The following is a 20,560-nucleotide window of genomic DNA, read 5'->3' on the forward strand; positions in this document are numbered from 1 at the left end:
TATAGCGCAAAAAATAAAAACCCCAGAGGTGATCAAATACCACCAAAAGAAAGCTCTATTTGTGGGAAAAAAAGGACACAAAATTCATTTGGGTACAGTGTTGCATGACTGAGTAATTGTCATTCAAAGTGTGAGAGCACCAAAAGCTGAAAATTGGTCTGGTCAGGAAGGGTGTTTAAGTGCCCAGTAAGCAAGTGGTTAAATACACTTTAATGGATGCTTCCATGTAATAAATGTTTGTTTATTTATTAATTTAAGATTTCTTTTTTTTTTAACTGATAAAAAAATGTAAACTGCTACTGGGTCTTTGGTTGGGTGGTTTCTCTCAGTTTGTTTTGGTCATCTTCATCAGGTGCTGGCAGGAGGCTGGAGCTGAGAAGGGCATCAGGTATAATTTTGTTAAGAAGGTAACTCTGCGGAGAGAAGAGAACACAGGTCATTGATAATGCAAATGGTGGAAACTAAGATATTACTAGTTACTGATATTACTAATTATTAAGGACTGTTGTCATTAATTATTTTTGGTGATGCTCAGCAGCAGGGTATGGAATATAAATACATTCATGAATAACAATACATTACATACACCATGGTCAAATAGTGGACACCTGACCATCACACCCATTTGAGATTGTGGGAACAACTCATTCCAAAACCATGGCCATTAATATGGAGTTGGTCTCCCTTCATGTGTAGAGCAGCCCCCACTCCTCTGGAAAGGCTTTCCATAGGATTTTGGAGTGTGTCTATAGGAATTTGTGCCCATTCACCCAAATATCATTTGTTAGGTCGCATACTAATGTTGGATGGTTTTCAATCGGAATTCCAATTCATCCCGAAGGTGTTCAGAAGGGTTGATGTCAGGGCTCTGTGCAGCACACTCAAGTTCCTCCACACCAAATGCATTATTCCATGTCTCAATGGGGCTAGTCTTGGGCACAGTCATGATGGAATGGAAAAGGGTCTTCCTAAATTGTTATTACAGGGTTGGAAGAGAACAATTGTCTTAAATGTCTTTTTATGTTGTAGCATTACCAGAACCCTTCACTAGAAACACCTAAACATAATTTTGGACACACATTCCTGTCCATATACAGTGCCTTGAAAAAGTATTCACACCCCTTGAAATTTTCCACATTTTGTCATGTTACAGACAAAAAAATTAAATGTGTTTTATTGGGATTTTATGTGATGGATCAACACGAAGAAAAATGATAAATGGTTTGCCAAATTTATTACAAATAAATATGTGAAAAGTGTGGGGTACATTTGTATTCAGCCCCCCTGAGTCAATCCTTTGTAGAACCACCTTTCAATGCAATTACAGCTGCAAGTCTTTTTGGGGATGTCTCTACCAGTTTTGCACATGTAGAGAATTACATTTTTGCCCATTTTTCTTTGCAAAATAGCTCAAGATCTGTCAGATTGGATGGAGAGCAAGCATCTGTAAAAAGCAATTTTTAAGTCTTGCCACAGATTCTTAATTAGATTTAGGTCTGGACTTTGACTGGGCCATTCTAAGCCCTTGTACACACGGTCGGACATTCCAACAAATAACGTCATCACGTTCCGAACGATCGGATTTTCCAACAACGTAGTCCCGTTGTAACTAAATAACGTCATTACGCTCCGAGCGATCGGATTTTCCGACAACTTTGTCCAACCGTGTGTATGCAACACCAGTTTTGGACAAAATCCGTCTGGAAAAATCCAACGGATTTTGTCCGAAACTGGTGTTGCATACACACGGTCGGACAACGTTGTCGGAAAATCCGATCGCTCGGAGCGTAATGACGTTATTTAGTTACAACGGGACTACGTTCAGGCTAGTAGTCAATAGCTTTGGTCTAGGAATTGGATCTGAGCATGCGTGGCACTTTGATCGGAATTCTCTACAATCGATCGGACAAAGTCCAATCGGATAATGTTGTCGGAAAATGTTTGCATCCAGCTCTCAAACTTTGTTGGTCAGACATTCCAACGGAAAAAGTCTGATGTAGCCCACACATGGTTGGATTATCCGACAAAACAGTCAGATTGGACATTTTCTGTTGGAATGTCCGACCGTGTGTACAAGGGCTAACACATGAATATGCTTTGATCTAAACCATTCCATTGTAGCTATGGCTGTTTAGAGTTGTTGTCCCACTGAAAGGTGAACCTCCATCCCAGTCTCAAGTCTTTTGCACACTTAAAAGCTCGAATCACACAAATGTGTTTTTTGATGCATTTTGCAGAAATGCACGGAAACCTTTTTTTAACATGGGTTCCTATGGAACATGTTTACATCAATGCGTTTTTGTACCTCTGTGTTTTTCGAAAGGGTCAGGGTCTTTTGTTTCCTGCATAATGCAGCGTTTTGCATGTAATAGACTTCAATGGACCCGCATCCAAAACCCAAGCACTGCGATTGTGCCGCGATTTGTCCGATGAGTAATCAGCTGACCATGCTTGACATCGACATGGACAGATTAGCGGGACGCAGCATTGGAGGAGGGTCTCCAGCAGCAGAGGAAGAAGAAAACTGGAGAAAGAAGACAGGAGAAAGTAGAAGAGCGGAAGAAAAAGCAGGAGAAGGAGAAGACCAGAGGAGGAAGATGAAGGAGAAGATGGAGGAAGAAGCAGGGAAAAATATATTTTTAATAAAAGACTTGTCAAAAACTGTGTACTTTATATTTTCACACTATGCTACATTTTTTTTTGAATGAGTAGGGATACCGCAGACCCCCGACAACCACCGGGCGAGGCCCTTGTCCCCATCCACATAGGGCCAAGGTGCTTTGGGGTGGGGGGCAAAGAGTCCCCCCTGCCCCAAAGCACCCACCCATGTTGAGGGCATGCAGCCTGGTATGGTTTGGGGGGCGCTCGCTCGTCCCCTCCCTTTTCTGACCTGCCGGGCTGCATTCTCGGATAAGATTGCCCTGTATTTGGATCCATCCATCTTCCCATCAACTATGAACAGCTTTGTTGTACCTGCTGGTGAAAAGCATCCCCACAACATGGTGCTGCCACCACCATGTTTGACGGTGGGGATGGTGTGTTCAGGGTGATGTGCAGTGTTAGTTTTCCACAACACATAGTGTTTTATTTTTAGGCTAAAAAGTAAAATTTCTCATCTGACCAGAGCACCGTCTTCCACATGTTTGCTGTGTCCCCCCTTCTTGCAAACTGCAAACAGAACTTCTTATGGCTTTTTTTCAACAATGGCTTTCTTCTTGCCACTCTTCCATAAAGGCTAGATTTTTGGCGTTGGCCCATCCATAGGGGGCACACAGGCGCTGCCCCCCCCCCCCAAGCTATTCAGCAGAAAAAATAAAATAAAAAAAGTCACTTAAAGAGTGTCTGGGCGCCAAACACACAGTGGTCTATGGGAAGCTTCCCAGCTTGCAATCAGCTGATTCTAAGCTTGATTAGCTGATTATCCCGTGTTTAGGGAGTGTTTGGGGTGCAAGCAATGCGCCCCCAAACACTCCCACTCTACACCCATTCGTCTCAGTCCTCTATTGGTATCTTTTAATTGGCGGGGAGCTGGGGCCCGGAGGACAGTGGGTGGTGCTTTTTGAAGCACCGTGTCACTTACGGTTTCCCGACGTGCGACCATCATGGTGAAGGCCTGATTCTGGCTGTCCTGAGCTGAGCAGCGCCAGCGTGTCACTGTCTCCTAATGGTATGCAGGGGTGGACTGGCCATACAGGCATTCGGGCACTGCCTAGGGCCCGGGCCAGTAGGGGCCCCATGATGCTTGCCCTCTCACCATACTCTGGGAAGCATTGTAGTGAAGCTGGGTCTAACACAGGCGGACTATCTGGTGTGAGCTGGAGCAGGCACGGGGGAGAGTTACACTTTGAGCTACAGATCGCAAATACATCTGTTGGGAGAGTCCACAGACAGTATTTCAGGTGTGATGGAACAGCAAGCTGGAAGTAAAAGCAAAAGTCTGAGTCGGTAAAGCTCTCTGCTCAGCTCTCTGTATGACTGCTCTGACTTGCTGACATCCGTGGAGGACCTGTGAGTGTTACCCATTGCTTATCTGCTGCAAGGACATGCTAGACTGCCGCTTTCCTCTATCCTTGCATTAAAGCTTATATAAAGGTGAAATTCTATCTGCTCACTGTGTTCATGATTTACTTACACTGGGCATAAAAAGCTGACTTGCTATATGCTTGCTGACAGAGGCGTAACTGACACTAGTTCTGTTTTGCGATGAGGTCTCAGTTTAATCCTCAGGATTCAAACTGAAACTTCCCTTGCAACTTGCTAAGAAAAAAATAAATAATCAAAAGTATTAATTACCACTTAGCCGGATGTCCTGGTCACTCACTGGATGAGTATAGCGATGACACCAGCCGGCGGGTGTATTATACAAAATCACAATGATGAGGAGGATGATGATGATCATCATCCTCCTCATCATTTTATAATACACCTGTCATTGCTATCCTCATAATTGTATAATACACCCATCATCGCTATCCTCATCATTGTATAATACACATTGTATAACCTGTCGTCATCATCCTCATCATTGTATAATACACCCGTCATCAGATGAGTCTATTATACAATGAGGAGAATAGCGATTATGGGTGTATTATACAATGACGAGGATGATGACAATGGGTGTATTATACAATGATGAGGATGATGATGATGGGTGTATTATACAATGATGAGGATGATGATGATGATGTGTGTATTACACAATGATGAGGATGATGACGACAGGTGTATTATACAATGAGGATAGCGATGGCAGGTGTATTATACAATGATGAGGATAATCAAGACGGGTGTATTATACAATGATGAGGATAGTGATGACTGGTGTATTATACGATGATGAGGATAGCAATGATGGGTGTATTATATAATGATGAGGATAATGAAGATGGGTGTATTATATAATGATGAAGATGATGGGTGTATTATACAATTTTGAGGATGATGACAGTGTATTATACAATGGTGAGGATGATGATGACAGTGAATTATACAATGATGAGGATGATGATGATGATGGGTGTATTATACAATCATGAGGACCTGATCTGTGAGGCTGAGCTGTATAGCCTGATCTGTAAGGCTGGGCTGTATACCCTGATCTGTATTGCTGTATACCCTGATCTGTAATGCTATATACCCTGATCTGTGAGGCTGAGCTATATACCCTGATCTGTGAGACTGAGCTGTATACCCTGATCTGTGAGGCTGAGCTATATACTCTGTCCTGTGATTTTGAGCTGTATAGCCTGATCTGTGAGGATGAGCTATATTTCCTGATCTGTGAGGCTAAGCTGTATACTCTGTCCTGTAATTCTGGGGCTATATCATCTGTCTTGTGATGCTGAGCTGTATACTCTGTCCTGTGATACTGAGCTGTATACTCCTGATACTATGGGTGGAAGCAAGTGGAATACAGGGGACAGAGTGGGTGGATTCTATAAGGGTTGGGGCTTATGAGAAGTGGGAGTGGTCAAATGGGAAGGCTTTCATGATACTGTTTGTTCACTAAGGTTCTCTAACAAACCTCCCAACTAAAACCCCCCCCCAAAAAAAAAAAAAAATTATTCTAAAGATACATTTAAAGTGTGGAAATCACACATAGGAATTAATGAAAAAATAATCATAATACATGATTAAAGTCCGTAATCATAAACATGAATTTCAATAAAGTCCATAACATATAAAAGATGTTTGGATGAGAAAATAGTAGAGACTAGATAGCGATCCCCAATACATGGTGAGTATGTTCAAAAGCTCTCATCTATGTGCAGCCATACTAGTGCCTCCACCATAGACAATACAGGCCACTCACCTCCTTGAGTGGACCTCTGAATGAACAGATAGGTCAAACACGCCTTCCCCTAACAGGGTGTATTTAGTAATTTTTGCCTCTGTGGATCCAATGTTATGCTCCACTGAAGAAGTCCCACCTTATGGGATGAAACACGTCACATCATCTGCAGCCACCTTTCACCTACTGTTTATATGAGAAGCATAATTGAATGCATTGACACCTGGCACTTGGTTAATAGTGCCCCGTTTGGTTGAGAACCAGCTGGTTTCTGGAGCAGAATGATCTCAGTTGGATTTTTAGCACTTCACTGATCTGTATGAATTTTATATTGAGGGGTATTAGAGTAAAAGGGGCTGAAAACAAATGCACACCACACATTTCAGATATTTATTTGTAACAAATGTTGAAAACCATTTATAATTTTCCTTCCACTTCACAATTATGTGCCACTTTGTGTTGGTCTATCACATAAAATCCCAATAAAATACATTTACATTTTTGGTTGTAACATGACAAAATTTGGAAAATTTCAAGGGGTATGAATACTTTTTAAAGGCACTGTAGTGTAACAGAAACAGGAGGATATGTCTGCCTTGCTAGCTGAAGCTTACAATCTATTAGAACCACTGTCAAGTTTTAAAAGCTGTCTGTCTCCCAACAGAAGACAATTCCCCTCATTTCCTGTTTTTTCTGACACCAATCACCTGGACAGGAAGTAAGGATAAACATCCCTGATGGATACACAGACAGCAACCAAATTCTGATAGAGGTTCCAGGTTCCAACACTTCCCAACTTTCAGCCAAGCGTTTCTGTGCGACATTGCAAACCAAGGTGCACATGAAAAGTCCTTTATCGTAACGTCATGTGGCCATTTTTAAGAGCTCCGTATAGTATTTGCAGCAGTCCATACCTGGATGGAGTGGGAGAGGCAGCCGCTCGTCCTATTGGTCAGCCCGACCGTGTTCAGTGCCTCCCTGGCGAAATCCTCTGCAGGCTTCACAAGGATGTTAGTCTTCATGTTCTCTGTCAAGTTGGTGGAGACCAGCAATGGCATCACACACTGCCAGAAAAACCAATAGACCCGTGTAAGTATATTCTGAATTATGCATTCTCTCTTTAGAAGTGAACTATTGCCTATTTTAAGTACAGTATCATTACTGTTAGATTTACCCAACTTTCGCATATTTGCATGCTTGCTGTTCCATATTTAAAATTTTTTAATTTATATAAAGATTTATATATTCTCCCTCTAGTGGCTATATGCATATCAGGCAGTAGGATCAGAAACCTGTTAAATGACTCTTGAGCTAAGCACAGACACTCAGAGAGCGTGAGAGCTTATTACTTTTATTCAGTGTGAGCAAACTGAGGCTTCCACTGAAAGAGAGGAACGATAAAGAACAGTCACTGTGCTCATCTACATATACAATATGACTGCAAATTAACAGAACTAATATCAAAGATGCTTTCAAAATAGTGTAGCTGAAGAGCACGCGCTATGCGTTTTTCAAAGTTAAAGTTATGCCTGAACTGCAGCTTGGTTTGGGAACAATTGTCTAAATTTAGACTTCAGCATCAGTCTGACTGGACTGTGAAATGTTCAGCTTGGCCACAGGGGGCACTGTCTCTTCTGGCAGGCATGGAACTATGGTCTGGTTAGGTGCTTAACCACTTCAGTTCCGGACCAATAAACACCTTAAGGACCAGAGGTCTTTTTGCAATTTCGCACTGCGCTGCTTTAACTGGTAATTGCGCGGTCATGCAATATTGCACCCAAACGAAATTTGCGTCCTTTTCTTCCCACAAATAGAGCTTTCTTTTGATGGTATTTGATTGCCTCTGCGATTTTTTTTTTTTGCGATATAAATGAAAAAAGAGCGAAAATTTTGAAAAAAAAAGATATTTTCTTCTTTTTGTTATAAGAAAAATCGAATAAACTAAATTTTAGTCATACATTGAGGGCAAAATTTATTCAGCCACATGTCTTTAGTAAAAAAAATGTCAATAAGCGTATATTTTTTGGTTTGCGCAAAAGTTATAGCGTCTACAAACTAGAGTACATTTTCTGGAATTTACACAGCTTTTAATTTATGACTGCCGATCTCATTTCTTGAGGTGCTAAAATGGCAGGGCAGTACAAATCCCCCCCAAATGACCCCATTTTGGAAAGTAGACACCCCAAGGAAATTGCTGATGGGTATGTTGAGCCCATTGAATATTTATTTTTTTTGTCCTAAGGGATTGAATAATGACAAAAAAAAAATTTTTTTTACAAAAAGTTGTCACTAAATGATATATTGCTCACACATGCCATGGTTATATGTGAAATGACACCCCAAAATACATTCTGCTGCTTCTCCCGAGTACGGGGATACCACATGTGTGGGACTTTTTGGGAGTCTAGTCGCGCACGGCACCCCGAAAACCAATCACCACCTTCAGGATTTCTAAGGGTGCAAATTTTTGATTTAACTCCTCACTACCTATCACAGTTTCGAAGGCCATAAAATGCCAAAATAGCACAAAACCCCCCCAAATGACCCCATTTTGGAAAGTAGACACCCCAAGCTATTTACTGAGAGGCATGTTGAGTCCATGGAATATTTTATATTTTGCCAAAAGTTGCGGGAATATTACAAACTTTTTTTTTTTTGCACAAAGTTGTCACTAAATGATATATTGCTCACACATGCTATGGGCAGAAGTCAAATTACACCCCAAAATAAATTCTGCTGCTTCTCCCGAGTACGGGGATACCACATGTGGGGGACTTTTTGGGAGCCTAGTTAACTAGCTACCTAGCGACACTAGCGACACTGATGCAGCGTTCAGAAAAATTATCGCTTAGTGACACTGGCAAAAGGGGGTGAAAGGGTTAACTAGCGGAAATCAGGGGGTTAAAACCATTATTGGGTAGTATATCGGGGTACCTAGCGCTATAAAAACCTGGCGGTGAACCTAAAAAAATAACTAGCTACCTAGCGACTGTAGCGACACTAATGCAGCGATCAGAAAAACGATCGCTTAGTGACACTGGCAAAAGGAGGTTAAAGGGTTAACTAGCGGCAATCAGGGGGTTAAAAACATTATTGGGTAGTATATCGGGGTACCTAGCGATATAAAAACCTGGCGGTGAACCTAAAAAAATAACTAGCTACCTAGCGACACATGCAGCGATCAGAAAAATTATCGCTTAGTGACACTGGCAAAAGGGGGTGAAAGGGTTAACTAGCGGCAATCAGGGGGTTAAAAACATTATTGGGTAGTATATCGGGGTACCTAGCGCTATAAAAACCTGGCGGTGAACCTAAAAAAATAACTAGCTACCTAGCGACTGTAGCGACACTAATGCAGCGATCAGAAAAACGATCGCTTAGTGACACTGGCAAAAGGGGGTGAAAGGGTTAACTAGCGGCAATCAGGGGGTTAAAAACATTATTGGGTAGTATATCGGGGTACCTAGCGATATAAAAACCTGGCGGTGAACCTAAAAAAATAACTAGCTACCTAGCGACACTAGCGACACATGCAGCGATCAGAAAAATGATCGCTTAGTGACACTGGCAAAAGGGGGTGAAAGGGTTAACTCTAGGGGCAATCAGGGGGTTAAATCTTTATTGGGGGGTGATAGGGGGCTACCCTGGACCTAACACTAACTGTCCTGACAGTTTTTACTGTCACAACTGACACTGAATGCATTGATCAGTAAAGAAATGATCAATGCAATCAGTGACACTGTGACTGGGGGGGGAGGGGGGCGGGGGGGGGATCGGGGGGCGATCGGGGGGGATCGGGGGGGGTTTGTGTGCCTGTGTGTACCTACATGTCAGTGTAGTGTTCGTGCACACTTACTTTTACTCTTCTCCTCGTAGTCCGGTCAAAAAGACCGCCCCGAGGAGAATGACATCACTTCCTCCTTCCTGTGTAAACAATATACAGGGGAGGAAGCTTCTCATTGGCCAGGAGTGATCCAGAGGGGGTGGCCGAAAACGAACGGCCATCCCCTCATCACGGATCGCTGCTGGACCGAATCGGACCGCCGTAACCAGCGGGAGGGGGTCCGATGGGACCCCCCACCCGCTGGAAGGCAATCACGTAGATGTACGTGATTCTGCCTGCCTGTGCCATTGTGCTGACGTACATTGGCAATACGGCGGTCCTGAAGTGGTTAAGTTACTCTCTCTCGGAGCCCGCCCAGTTGGAGTGGCGCTCTCGCTGTGCTTTCTGAGAGAGGGTATTTAAGATGCGGACGTCACGTGGTTTGGGATTCCGGTCCAGAATGATGTACTGACTTCATGGTCCTGGCCCTCCTGACCAGCCCCCGGGAAGGCTATGGCCTGGGGTGCGGATCCACCCGATTTTGATGTCTCGGGGATGGCTAGCCCAAGGCAAGGAAACTAAAGGAGGATTCTGAGGTTGTTGGGTGCCGTCTCCGATTTGGGAGAGACCCAGTGACTTCAAGCATTCCAGGGGAGGACTCTTCAGAAGAAGACCACGTACGGGTTGGTTTCTTAGTAAGAGCCTGGAAGGGCTGAAGTACACAAGAGAATCCGGTCTCGTGGATATCACCAAGCTGGCTGAAAGATACAGGTATCCTACGAGTGTTTTTCAAGTTTAGTTTCCCTAAGTGTTCTACAACAACGTCTGTGGCAGAGACATTACTTGTATGTTCTACAACAACGTGTAAGCGCCTTGTTGGCTACTAGGCCTTGTGAGAGAGGGACTGTCCAACTTGAGTGATCATCCAGTTGCGAATGGCTATTCTCTGGATGCAGTCAAAGTAAGCAAGTTCTTCAATATTTTGACTTTGACACTAAGAGTACTTGAACTTCCTTTCCAACCCTCTGATCCCAATTTAAGAGACTGTTCATTGTCTACGTTTTGCAAATAAAATCCATTCAAGTGGATCTGTTGTCAGTCTCTTGAGTTACTGGGCCATTTATCATGGGACACCCCTAGACGTGAAACGAGGAAAACAGAAGGTAACGGTAAGCCCAAATCTAGCTTTGGTCTCGTAATTTGATCTGAGCATGCATGGCACTTTGTTCGATCAGAATTCTCTACAAACGATCGGACAAAGTCCGATCGGATTTTGTTGTCGGAAAATTTGAGGTCCTGCTCTCATATTTTTCCAGTCGGAAATTCCGACAGAAAAAGTTCGATAGAGCCCACACACGATCGGATTTTCCGACAATATAATCTGATCGGACCTTTTCCATTGGAATTTCCGACCGTGTGTACAGGGGCTAAGTCCCTATTAAGAACTTATCAATTAAGAGAGTACTGACAATCAATCGTCACTTTCCAACCGGATTACCCTGGAACCCCTCGCCCTGCTTGGGTGAGAACCCCTGAGTACTCAACACTGTTTGAACTGCCAAATATTGGGAAAATATACCTGCCATTCAGGACACATCTCTGGTGTCTTGTACACCACCCTTTGCTTTTAAAACAGCATTAGCATCTCCCACGTACACTTCCATGTGGTTAAAGATTAAAGATTTTGCAGGTATAGTGTGATAACATGTATGTGAACCCCTCATTGCCTACTCCCACTAGCCCCTTAAGAGTTTCTTAGTGCAGGAGGCATTTCTTGGGCTTTCTGGACAAGTGATCATGGCTATTGGCTGTCACAGTGATCATGTGATTGGGAGCCTGCCTTAACACCTGATTTCTATTGTGTGGAGATGGTGGTGACAGCGTGGTCACAGTGCTGCGGGTGCACGACTGAATGCACAAGACATATGCATATATGTGGCATCACAGCATAAAGCCCATGTTTGTGCTGCCATATTTTTCTCTAGGCCTGGCAGCATGAGGTTAAAAAACAATGACTGGGCATGGTTTGGTGAACAATGTTTAGCTTTACAGCCAGATCCACAGGAATGGGGAAGACTTAGTGACCCCTACATCCCTAATGGATACCGCATTCTCAACAAGGTTGCAAGCTGCCAGAACTTCTTGGTCCAAGCCAGGGGAAGCTACTGCGGGCTCCCAAGACACGCAGCCAATGGTAAACTGTTCTACAGCGGAATCAATGCCATGAGGAAGATATGGTACAGATGATTCCACATTTATGGACCTAATGAAGCAGATGCCCGAAGTGACCTACCTGCAAACTATAGCTACAGACATCAAAAACACCCATTCTACAGCAATTGCCGATCTCAAGGAGGATCTAGTGGAGCTAAAATGCGCCCACCATGAAGAAGTCTTCCTCAATCTACAACAGATGGCTCCACACCACAACATCCACCTTCTAGCAATGTGAAGAAATGCCAAAACATAGGATGCCATAGTAAGACCCAGGGTATGCCAGAGTCGGTCAAGCCAGAACAGATCCCTCAAGTGCTCCAAACGGGTTGGAAGAGAGAGAGAGCATGGAAGCCCTCATACATTTCAAATAAGCACACAGGGAACTTCAACCCAATAGAGAAGACTCAGATCCCCCTTGATACTTAGTGTCCTGCTTTGTCAACAAACAATACACCAGTGGGCACTGATGTGAATATTAAGGGCGACTGCAAGCAAAAATATAAGATGTGAGGTCCCCCCAAACTCTATAACAGATCCTTCAGGTTTAGTATGATTTTTGAGGGGGAAATCCCAAACAAAGCTCAAGAAAAAAAGCGAGGTCCCACCCAATAATCCATACAGACCATTAAGTGAGCATGTAGCCTGGCATAGGGATTTTCATTATGCTAGCAGGACTGAGAACTGCAAAAAAGACGAAGGGAAATCTTCCTGAAATATTAGTATCCAAGAAAATGGATGGTTCCCATTGGTATAGAATGCCCTCTCTCCTTCATAAATTCTATCCTTCAGTATCAAATGGATGTTGGCATTGCCTGGTTGATGAGAGTTTATTCCTGCATATCTGGTGGCAATGCTCGATACTTCAAGTATGTTGGAAAAGGGTATACCACATTGTATGCAAAGGTTACTATCTATGCTCTGGACTTCACTCCCTAGCAATATCTGCTTTACCAAACCTCCCTGCCATCGAAAACACTATCCGAAGTCCCTGGCCATGCACATGGCAAATGCTGCCAGAATGTGCATCCCCACACACTGGAGAAGAACTTCAGTGCCCTCCATAAAAGAGTGGTTCACAAGGTTGGATATGGTTTTGGAAATGGAACTGAATCTATACTGGATAGGATAAGCTTACTGATTTTGTTACCACATGGGTGTGCTGGATCCACTTCAAATCGAAACCAGATTATGCCACCATTACTGTGGGTCTACCTGTGGACTTTAAGATACTTAAAAAAACAAAGTGGATTTGGTTATATGCTGAGGCGAGAAGAACTTGTGGCTGGGTGTGTTTACTCCTTCTCCCCTTACCTTAAATCCCCATGTATTTCTTTCCTCTCCCCCTGATCTCTCCTATATCTCCCCTTCATATCCTCTCTTCTTTTATTCTTCCTTGATTCCTTTTTTCCTGTTCTTGTTCTGTCTGTCTATCTTGTCATATTTTCCAACCACATATGCACCGCAAGTACTATGTTATGTTAATTCAGGATTTTTTTTTTGAATGTGGAATGTTTTTTTCGTGACTGCCATTGTACATGCACTTGCATTGTGCATTGCTATGAAGGTCTTCTTCCCTTTTGAAATGCCTAATACATATTGTGGCGCAAAAAACACACAGGAAGGTCTCCATCAACAAGATCTCTAACAAACTTCAAGTCCAATGTCTGCAGATGTACTGTCCAAACTCTTCTGTGGAACCACAAAAACACTGAGGGCCGAAAATGCCCCCCCCCCCCCCCCAAAAAAAAATTAATGCAGCAGCAGATAACAGACAGAGACAGATTTAAGACACACCATGCTTTCCCTTGCAAATAGAAGATGTCCAGTGACAGCATCAACCTTGCAGAAACCAGCGGGACTCAAGCACACCTATTTACAGTCTGGAGGAGTCTGGTGCAAAAAATGCATTTACGCAAAATTTAAACTAGGCTAAGGGACTCGCCAATGCAGTAAAACACAAGAATTGGTGTGCAGAAAAACAGCAATAGATACTCTGGCCTGATGAGTCCAAATCTAAAATATCTGGCTGTAAGAGAAGCAGTTAGCTGAAGGTCTGGAAAGTGGTACAAGAATGAGTGTCTGCAGGCAACAAAGCATGGTGTAGGTTAAAAAGAAAAATAAATACCGCGCTAAACCTAAATCTACAATAGTACAACTAGAAATCGCCGCAGCTCAGTTTTACAAGATACACGTAAACACAATAAGATAAAAGGAAAAAGCCACGCACATACATAAATACTATAAATAAATTAAATATAAACACCTATGAGGGATTAATTAACTGATTGCAATGATAGTGAGAAAAGTTGATCTACCCCTCTAATAAATCAAACATAACATCATTTATAAAAAGAATTATAATTTGTAAAAATTCATAAGAATTCATGGAAAAATAAAAAATATTAAGTTACGGTAATAGTATCAATAAAAATAAAATGTAAAAAAAAAAAAATATATATATTATAATAATATTTTCATGCCCATAGTCAATCTCCACAGCACCTTTTCAGACCATGATCATGGTAGGCTCCCTTATTGAATAAAACAGGCCGGGACCGTCAACAGCAGCACGTGAAGCAGAAAGGCAGTACTCGGGATCCCAGGGAAATGGAAACAAGACACACCATAGCATAATTCCGTATAACAAATTTAATAAAAGTAAAGAAATACACTTGCATAGAAAGCAGTAAAAACCCCCATAAAAAATGCCGGCCGGCATGCAATCGCCCGTCCAACCTACGCAGTATCGCAATGACATCAGCACGTCTGCCACCCGACGTACGTTTCGTCGTAAAAAGACTTATTCGTGGGGACCATGTAGTACAAGGGCCTGCCTGATTGCATACAAATTAAAACTCCTAAGGTTTGACCTCATATTATGTGGTTTTGGTAATTCTGAAGGAAAAAGTCAGCAGAAAAACTGATAGTGTGTATGGGGCTTTAGGTTTGTAGCAGGGGGTGGAGAGTGCAAACATATTTTATTTTACATATTTTATTTTACATATTTTGTTTTATTACTGTTATTATAATAAGAGAAGAGATATACAGTGCCTTGAAAAAGTATTCATACCCCTTGAAATTTTCCTAATTTTTTCATGTTACAACCAAAAACGGAAATGTATTTTATTGGGATTTTATGTGATAGACCAACACAAAGTGGCATATAATTGTGAAGTGGAAAGAAAATGATAAATTGTTTTACAAATAAATATATGAAAAGTGTGGGGTACATTTGTATTCAGCCCTCCTGAGTCAATACTTTGTAGAACCTCTTTTCACTGCAATTACAGCTGCATGTCTTTTTGGGGATGTCTCTACCAGCTTTGCACATCTAGAGAGTGACATTTTTGCCCATTCTTATTTGCAAAATATCTCAAGCTCTGTCAGATTGGATGAAGAGCGTCTGTGAACAGCAATTTTAAAGTCTTGCCACAGATTTATTGGATTTAGGTCTGAACTTTGGCTGGGCCATTCTAACACATGAATATGCTTTCATCTAAACCATTCCATTGTAGCTCTGGCTGTATGTTTATGATCGTTGTCCTGCTGGAAGGTGAACCTCCGCCTCAGTCTCAAGTCTTTTGCAGACTCTAATGCGGCGTACACCCGACTTTCCGGCAGACTAGGTCCGATGGTCTTCCTGACGGACTTTCAGTGGAGTTCTGATGGACTTTCCGAATGACCGGACTTGGTCACACACGAACGGACTAAGTCTGTTCATTTTGAATGTGATGACGTAAACGGGACTAAACAAGGAAGTTCAATAGCCAGTAGCCAAAAGCTGCCCTTGCATCGTATTTGGTCCGTCGGACTAGCACACAGACTAACGGTTTTCACGATTTTTAGTCTGTCGGAATTGAGTCTGTTGGATAGATTTGAAACATGTTCTATTTCTAGGTCCGTCTAATTTTTTTTCCCAAAAAACAATTGGACTAGCCCACATACGATCGGATTGTTCGACGGTCTGATCCCGTCGGACCTAGTCTGCCGGAAAGTCCGGTCGTGTGTACGCGGCATAACAGGTTTTCTTCTAAGATTGCCCTGTATTTGAGCCCATCCATCTTCCCATCAACTCTGACCAGCTTTCCTGTCCCTGCTGAAGAAAAGGATCCCCACAATATGATGCTGCCACCACCATGTTTCACGGTGGGGATGGTGTGTTCCGGGTGATGTGCAGTGTTAGTTTTCCGCCACACATAGAATTTTGCTTTTAGGCTGCAAAGTTCAATTTTGATCTCATCTGATCAGAGCATCTTCTTCCACATGTTTGCTGTGTCCCCCACATGGCTTCTCGCAAACTGCAAGCAAGATTTCTTATGACTTACTTTTAGGAATGGCTTTCTTCTTGCCGCTCTTCCATAAAGACCAGATTTGTGGAGTGCAAGACTAATAGTTGTCCTGTGGACAGATTCTCCCATCTGAGCTGTGGATCTCTGCAGCTCCTCCAGGGTTACCATGGGCCTCTTGGCTGCTTCTCTGATTAATGCTCTCCTTACCCGGCCTGTCAGTTTAGGTGGACGGCCATGTCTTGGTAGGTTTGCAGTTGTGCCATACTCTTTCCGTTTTTGAATGATGGATTGAACAGTGCTCCGTGAGATGTTCAAAGCTTGGGATATTTTTTTTATAAGAATAAAAGCAAACATGAATCCAGTTTACTTAGAGATGAGAGGACTTAATCACTGGGGGGGGGGGGGGGGGGGGGTGGTTTCCATTCGTCTGATTTAGACGGGATACCTCCAAAGTTAGGTGATCACTAGTAACATTTTGGGGGGTGAGGCAAAGAGATACTCCAAGAAAGAAATAAGGAGGATCAGCTATGATATACCATTTATAGAAATTAAATGAGCTCTATTAATATATAAATAGTACGTTAAAACCACTAAATGTAAGACACTGACATTTAATGTGGAATTGTATCCCAGTTATGGGATACAATTCCACATTAAGGGCCAGTTCACGCTGCTGCGATGTCAAAAGGTCGGATGTGATTCTCACCGTACTGCAGTGCAAATCACATGCGATCTCTGTGTGATGCGATTTCAGCCATGCAAATCGAATGGCTGAATTTGCATGAAACTCGCACAGGCATCTTTTTTTTGTCCACAGCTGATTTGGATCACAGGGGTGGTATTAACATAGTATTGATATATTAATAAAGTTAATTTATTTCTATAAACAGTATACCGTGGCTGATCCTCCTCATTGCTTTCTTGGGGAATCTCTTTCCCCCCCCCCCCGCCCCCAACTCCCAATATTTTTTATAACCTAACCCTGCTTTAAACTTCTCCAAAACTTTATCCCTGATCTGTCTGGTGTGTTCCTTGGCCTTCGTGATGCTGTTTGTTCACTAAGGTTCTCTAACAATCCTTTGAGGGCTTCACAGAACAGTTGTATTTATACTGAGATTAATTACACACAGGGGGACTCTATTTACTAATTAGTTGTCTTCTGAAGGCAACTGGTTCCATTAGATTTTAGTTAGGGGTATCAGAGTAAAAGGGGGCTGAATACAAATGCACGCCATACTTTTCACATATTTATTTGTAAAAAAAAAAATCAAAACCATTTATCATTTTCCTTCCACTTCACAATTATGTGCCACTTTGTGTTGGTCTATCACATAAAATCCCAACAAAATACATTTACATTTTTTGTTTGTAAAAATGTGGAAAATTTCACTTTACCAAGGCACTTAGGTATTGATGTTAGCCATGCAAGAGCGCCACCTACCTGTACTGTCACTCCTTTACGCTGACATTCTGCATTAAGAGCACGGGAGAAGTAATCCACAAAACCCTACGAGAGAGGAGAATCAGACCAATATTATATAATGTGTATAGGCAGGGCTCCGGGGCTGTGGAATGCAATGACATCCAGTGACATCAAGTTCTACAAACGCCGTTGAGCTACATGCGATTTGTACTTGCTAAGGAAGCTAGCAATGTTAGTGATCAGCACACCTCAACCTAAATATTTACATTCAGGTGGCGCCTGAATCCCTTTAACCCCTAAGTTCTATGTGTGCGCACAGATGTGCCACGTGGCCCTGGGTCCTGTCAGAGTCCTGAGACCAGGGTTGCCAACCTCGCACAGCATTATTTACTGACAAAACATGGTAAATGTACTGGCAGAGCAAATTTTTTACTGGTAACCTGAGAAATTACAGAGCTCCTATTGAAAACTAACATGGTGAATATTTAAACAGTATAAACATGATATGGAAACACTGACAATACCTATAACAAAGCAATTTGCTTGATTTACACTTAAATCAACACAGCATGAAATTATCAGCTCCTGATATTTACTGGCAGTTGTAAAAAAATCACAGATTTTTACAAACTGTCAGTAAATTTACTGGCGGTTGGCAACCCTGCCTGAGACACATGTGCGCACGCGCAGCTTTCTCGTACATGTGCACACACGCAGATTTCTCCTGCATGTGCCAAGGTCGGCTGCTATGGAAGTTCCAGAACTTCTATAGTGTTTGCCATTACTTTGGAAATCTCCTGTGCAGACGTCCCGAAGTGCTCTACCAGGCTCTGGATGCCATAATAATGAACAGGGCAGCACCGTGGGGGGTGCGAAACCAACCAGAGAAGGGACTGAAGTTCTTCTTTAACCACTTGACCTCTGGAAGGTTTACCTCCCTTAAAGAGGAAGTAAACCCTGATGAGTTTACTTCCTCTTTCATTCCCTGCAAAGGTAAAGCATAATGGATGCATAGTAGCCCATTATGTGTCACTTACCTGACACAGGAGACAGTGAAGTCCCCTGTCCCCTGTAGTCCGGCGCATCCACCTTCTCGGTGTCATTTGGCGAAGCCGCGATGACGTCACTCCCGCGCATGCGCCACTCGCGCCATATCGCCGTTGATCGCGGCGCGCTCAGTGCGCCTGCGCGCCGTTGTCTACGGCGCATGCGCCATAGACAGCGGGGCCTGTCTTTCGCCAAATATCTCCTAAACCGTGTAGGTTTAGGAGATATTTCTTGGACCTACAGGTAAGCCTTAATCTAGGCTTACCTGTAGGTCAAAGTTGGTTGTAAGGGTTTACAACCACTTTAATGACCAAGCCATTTTTTGCGATATACGGTACTGCATTATTTTAACTCACAATTGCGCGGTCATGCGATGTTACATAAAATAAAATGTATGTGCTTTTCAAATACCACCAAAAGTGCTTTTTTTGGTGGTATTTGATGGCCTCTTTTTTTTTTTTTTTTTTGAGCTATAAAAAAAAGTATTTTTTTTTACTTTCTGCTATAAAACACATCCCATGAAAAAATTTTAAAATTTTAATTTCTTCATAGATTTAGGTCAATATGTTTCCTGCTACATGTTTTTGGTAAAAAAAATAAAATCCCAATAAGTGTATATTGATGGGATAGATGTATTTAATTTTTATTTGTTTCACTAGTAATGGGGGCAATTAGGGACTTATGGTGGGATTGCAACATTGCGGTGCACAAATCGGACACTCAGTGACACTTTTTTTGGGGCCAGTGCTAAAAATATGCACTGTCACTGTAATGAAACTGGCTGGGAAGGGGTTAAAGCGGCGTTTCCGCCCAATTTATTTCTATTATTTTAAAGTCAGCAGCAACAAATGCTGCAGCTGCTGACTTTTAAAATATGGACACTTACCTGTCCAGGATGCCTGCGATGCTGGCACCCGAAGCTGATCTGTCCCTCGGCTCCCAGGTGGAGGCGCCTCCATTTTTGGCAAGGGAATCAGGAAGTGAAGCCTTGCGGCTTCACAGCCTGGTTCCTTACTGCACATGTGCGTGTCACGCTGTGCGATCCCACTTGTCCCTGCTGTCTTCTGGGACCTGTGTGTCTCCCAGAGGAGAGCGGGGCGGAGGAGGTGTATTAGACAGGTATCTGCTCCCCCCGAAAGGTGCCAAATGTGACACTGGAGGGGGGAGGATTCCGAAAAACAGATGTTTCATTTTTGGGTGGAACTCTGCTTTAACATCAGGGGCGATCAAAGGGATAAATGTGTTCCTAGGGAGTGCTTGCTAACTGTACAGGAGGTGCTTTCACTGTGAGAAGGCAGAAATCTGTGTTCCTGCTTAGCAGAAACACAGGATCGCAGGTTCCCTTCTCACAGAATGGCGACCTGCCTTGCTTACATAGGCAGACTGCCATTGTGTCTCTCTGGAATGATCGTTGGGTCCTGGCGGACATCACGTTCGCTGGACCCACTGATTGGCTCCCGTTGTGTCCAATCACAGCGGGGGCGGGGCAGTGGTGGCGCGCATTTGGCGCGCATTTGCAACCCTGCCATGGAAATGCAGGATCATGTACAGGTACGTGATCCTGCGAAGAGGAGCCACTTTGCCTCTATATATATATACGGTCGGCAAGCGGTTAACTAGCTTCATATACAGATGGAGCTCATCTTTCCTTTTTGAGAGACAAGCTTCAAACGTTTGCCTCGATTTCAGCTCAATTAGGTGCCATTGAAAATGAATGGCACCTGAAAAAGTGACTGAAACAAGGTAAATATGAAAGTGAATGTTACCTTATATTTCTGTATATGATTCCCGAACAATGCGTTGTTGCACTTTGAATGACAATTGCTTGGTCATGCAACACTGTACCCATATGAAACTTTTATCATTTCTTTTCACACAAATAGAGTGTTCTTTTGGTGGTATTTAATCACCACTGGAGTTTTTATTTTTTGCTAAATAAACAAAAAAAGACTGAACATTTTGAAAAA

At 42.8% G+C, this 20,560-nt stretch overlaps 1 protein-coding gene across 1 annotated transcript in view; it reads right to left on the minus strand.

The window, feature by feature from the left end:
* Positions 1 to 225: 225 nt before the first annotated feature.
* LOC143961421 (very-long-chain 3-oxoacyl-CoA reductase-like) overlaps positions 226 to 20,560 on the minus strand; it is a 121,026-nt gene continuing 100,691 nt past the window's right edge. The window contains exons 9-11 of the mRNA XM_077470705.1: positions 17,565 to 17,630; positions 6,709 to 6,858; positions 226 to 413 (exon numbers count right to left, since the gene is read on the minus strand). Coding sequence (XP_077326831.1) covers positions 297 to 413; positions 6,709 to 6,858; positions 17,565 to 17,630 — 333 coding nt within the window. The 3' untranslated portion in view covers positions 226 to 296. The remainder of the gene's footprint in view (positions 414 to 6,708; positions 6,859 to 17,564; positions 17,631 to 20,560) is intronic.

Source organism: Lithobates pipiens, unplaced genomic scaffold, assembly GCF_037356315.1.
Source record: "Lithobates pipiens isolate NorthernLeopardFrog02 unplaced genomic scaffold, aLitPip1_a1.2 Scaffold_8, whole genome shotgun sequence".
NCBI lineage: Eukaryota > Metazoa > Chordata > Amphibia > Anura > Ranidae > Lithobates > Lithobates pipiens.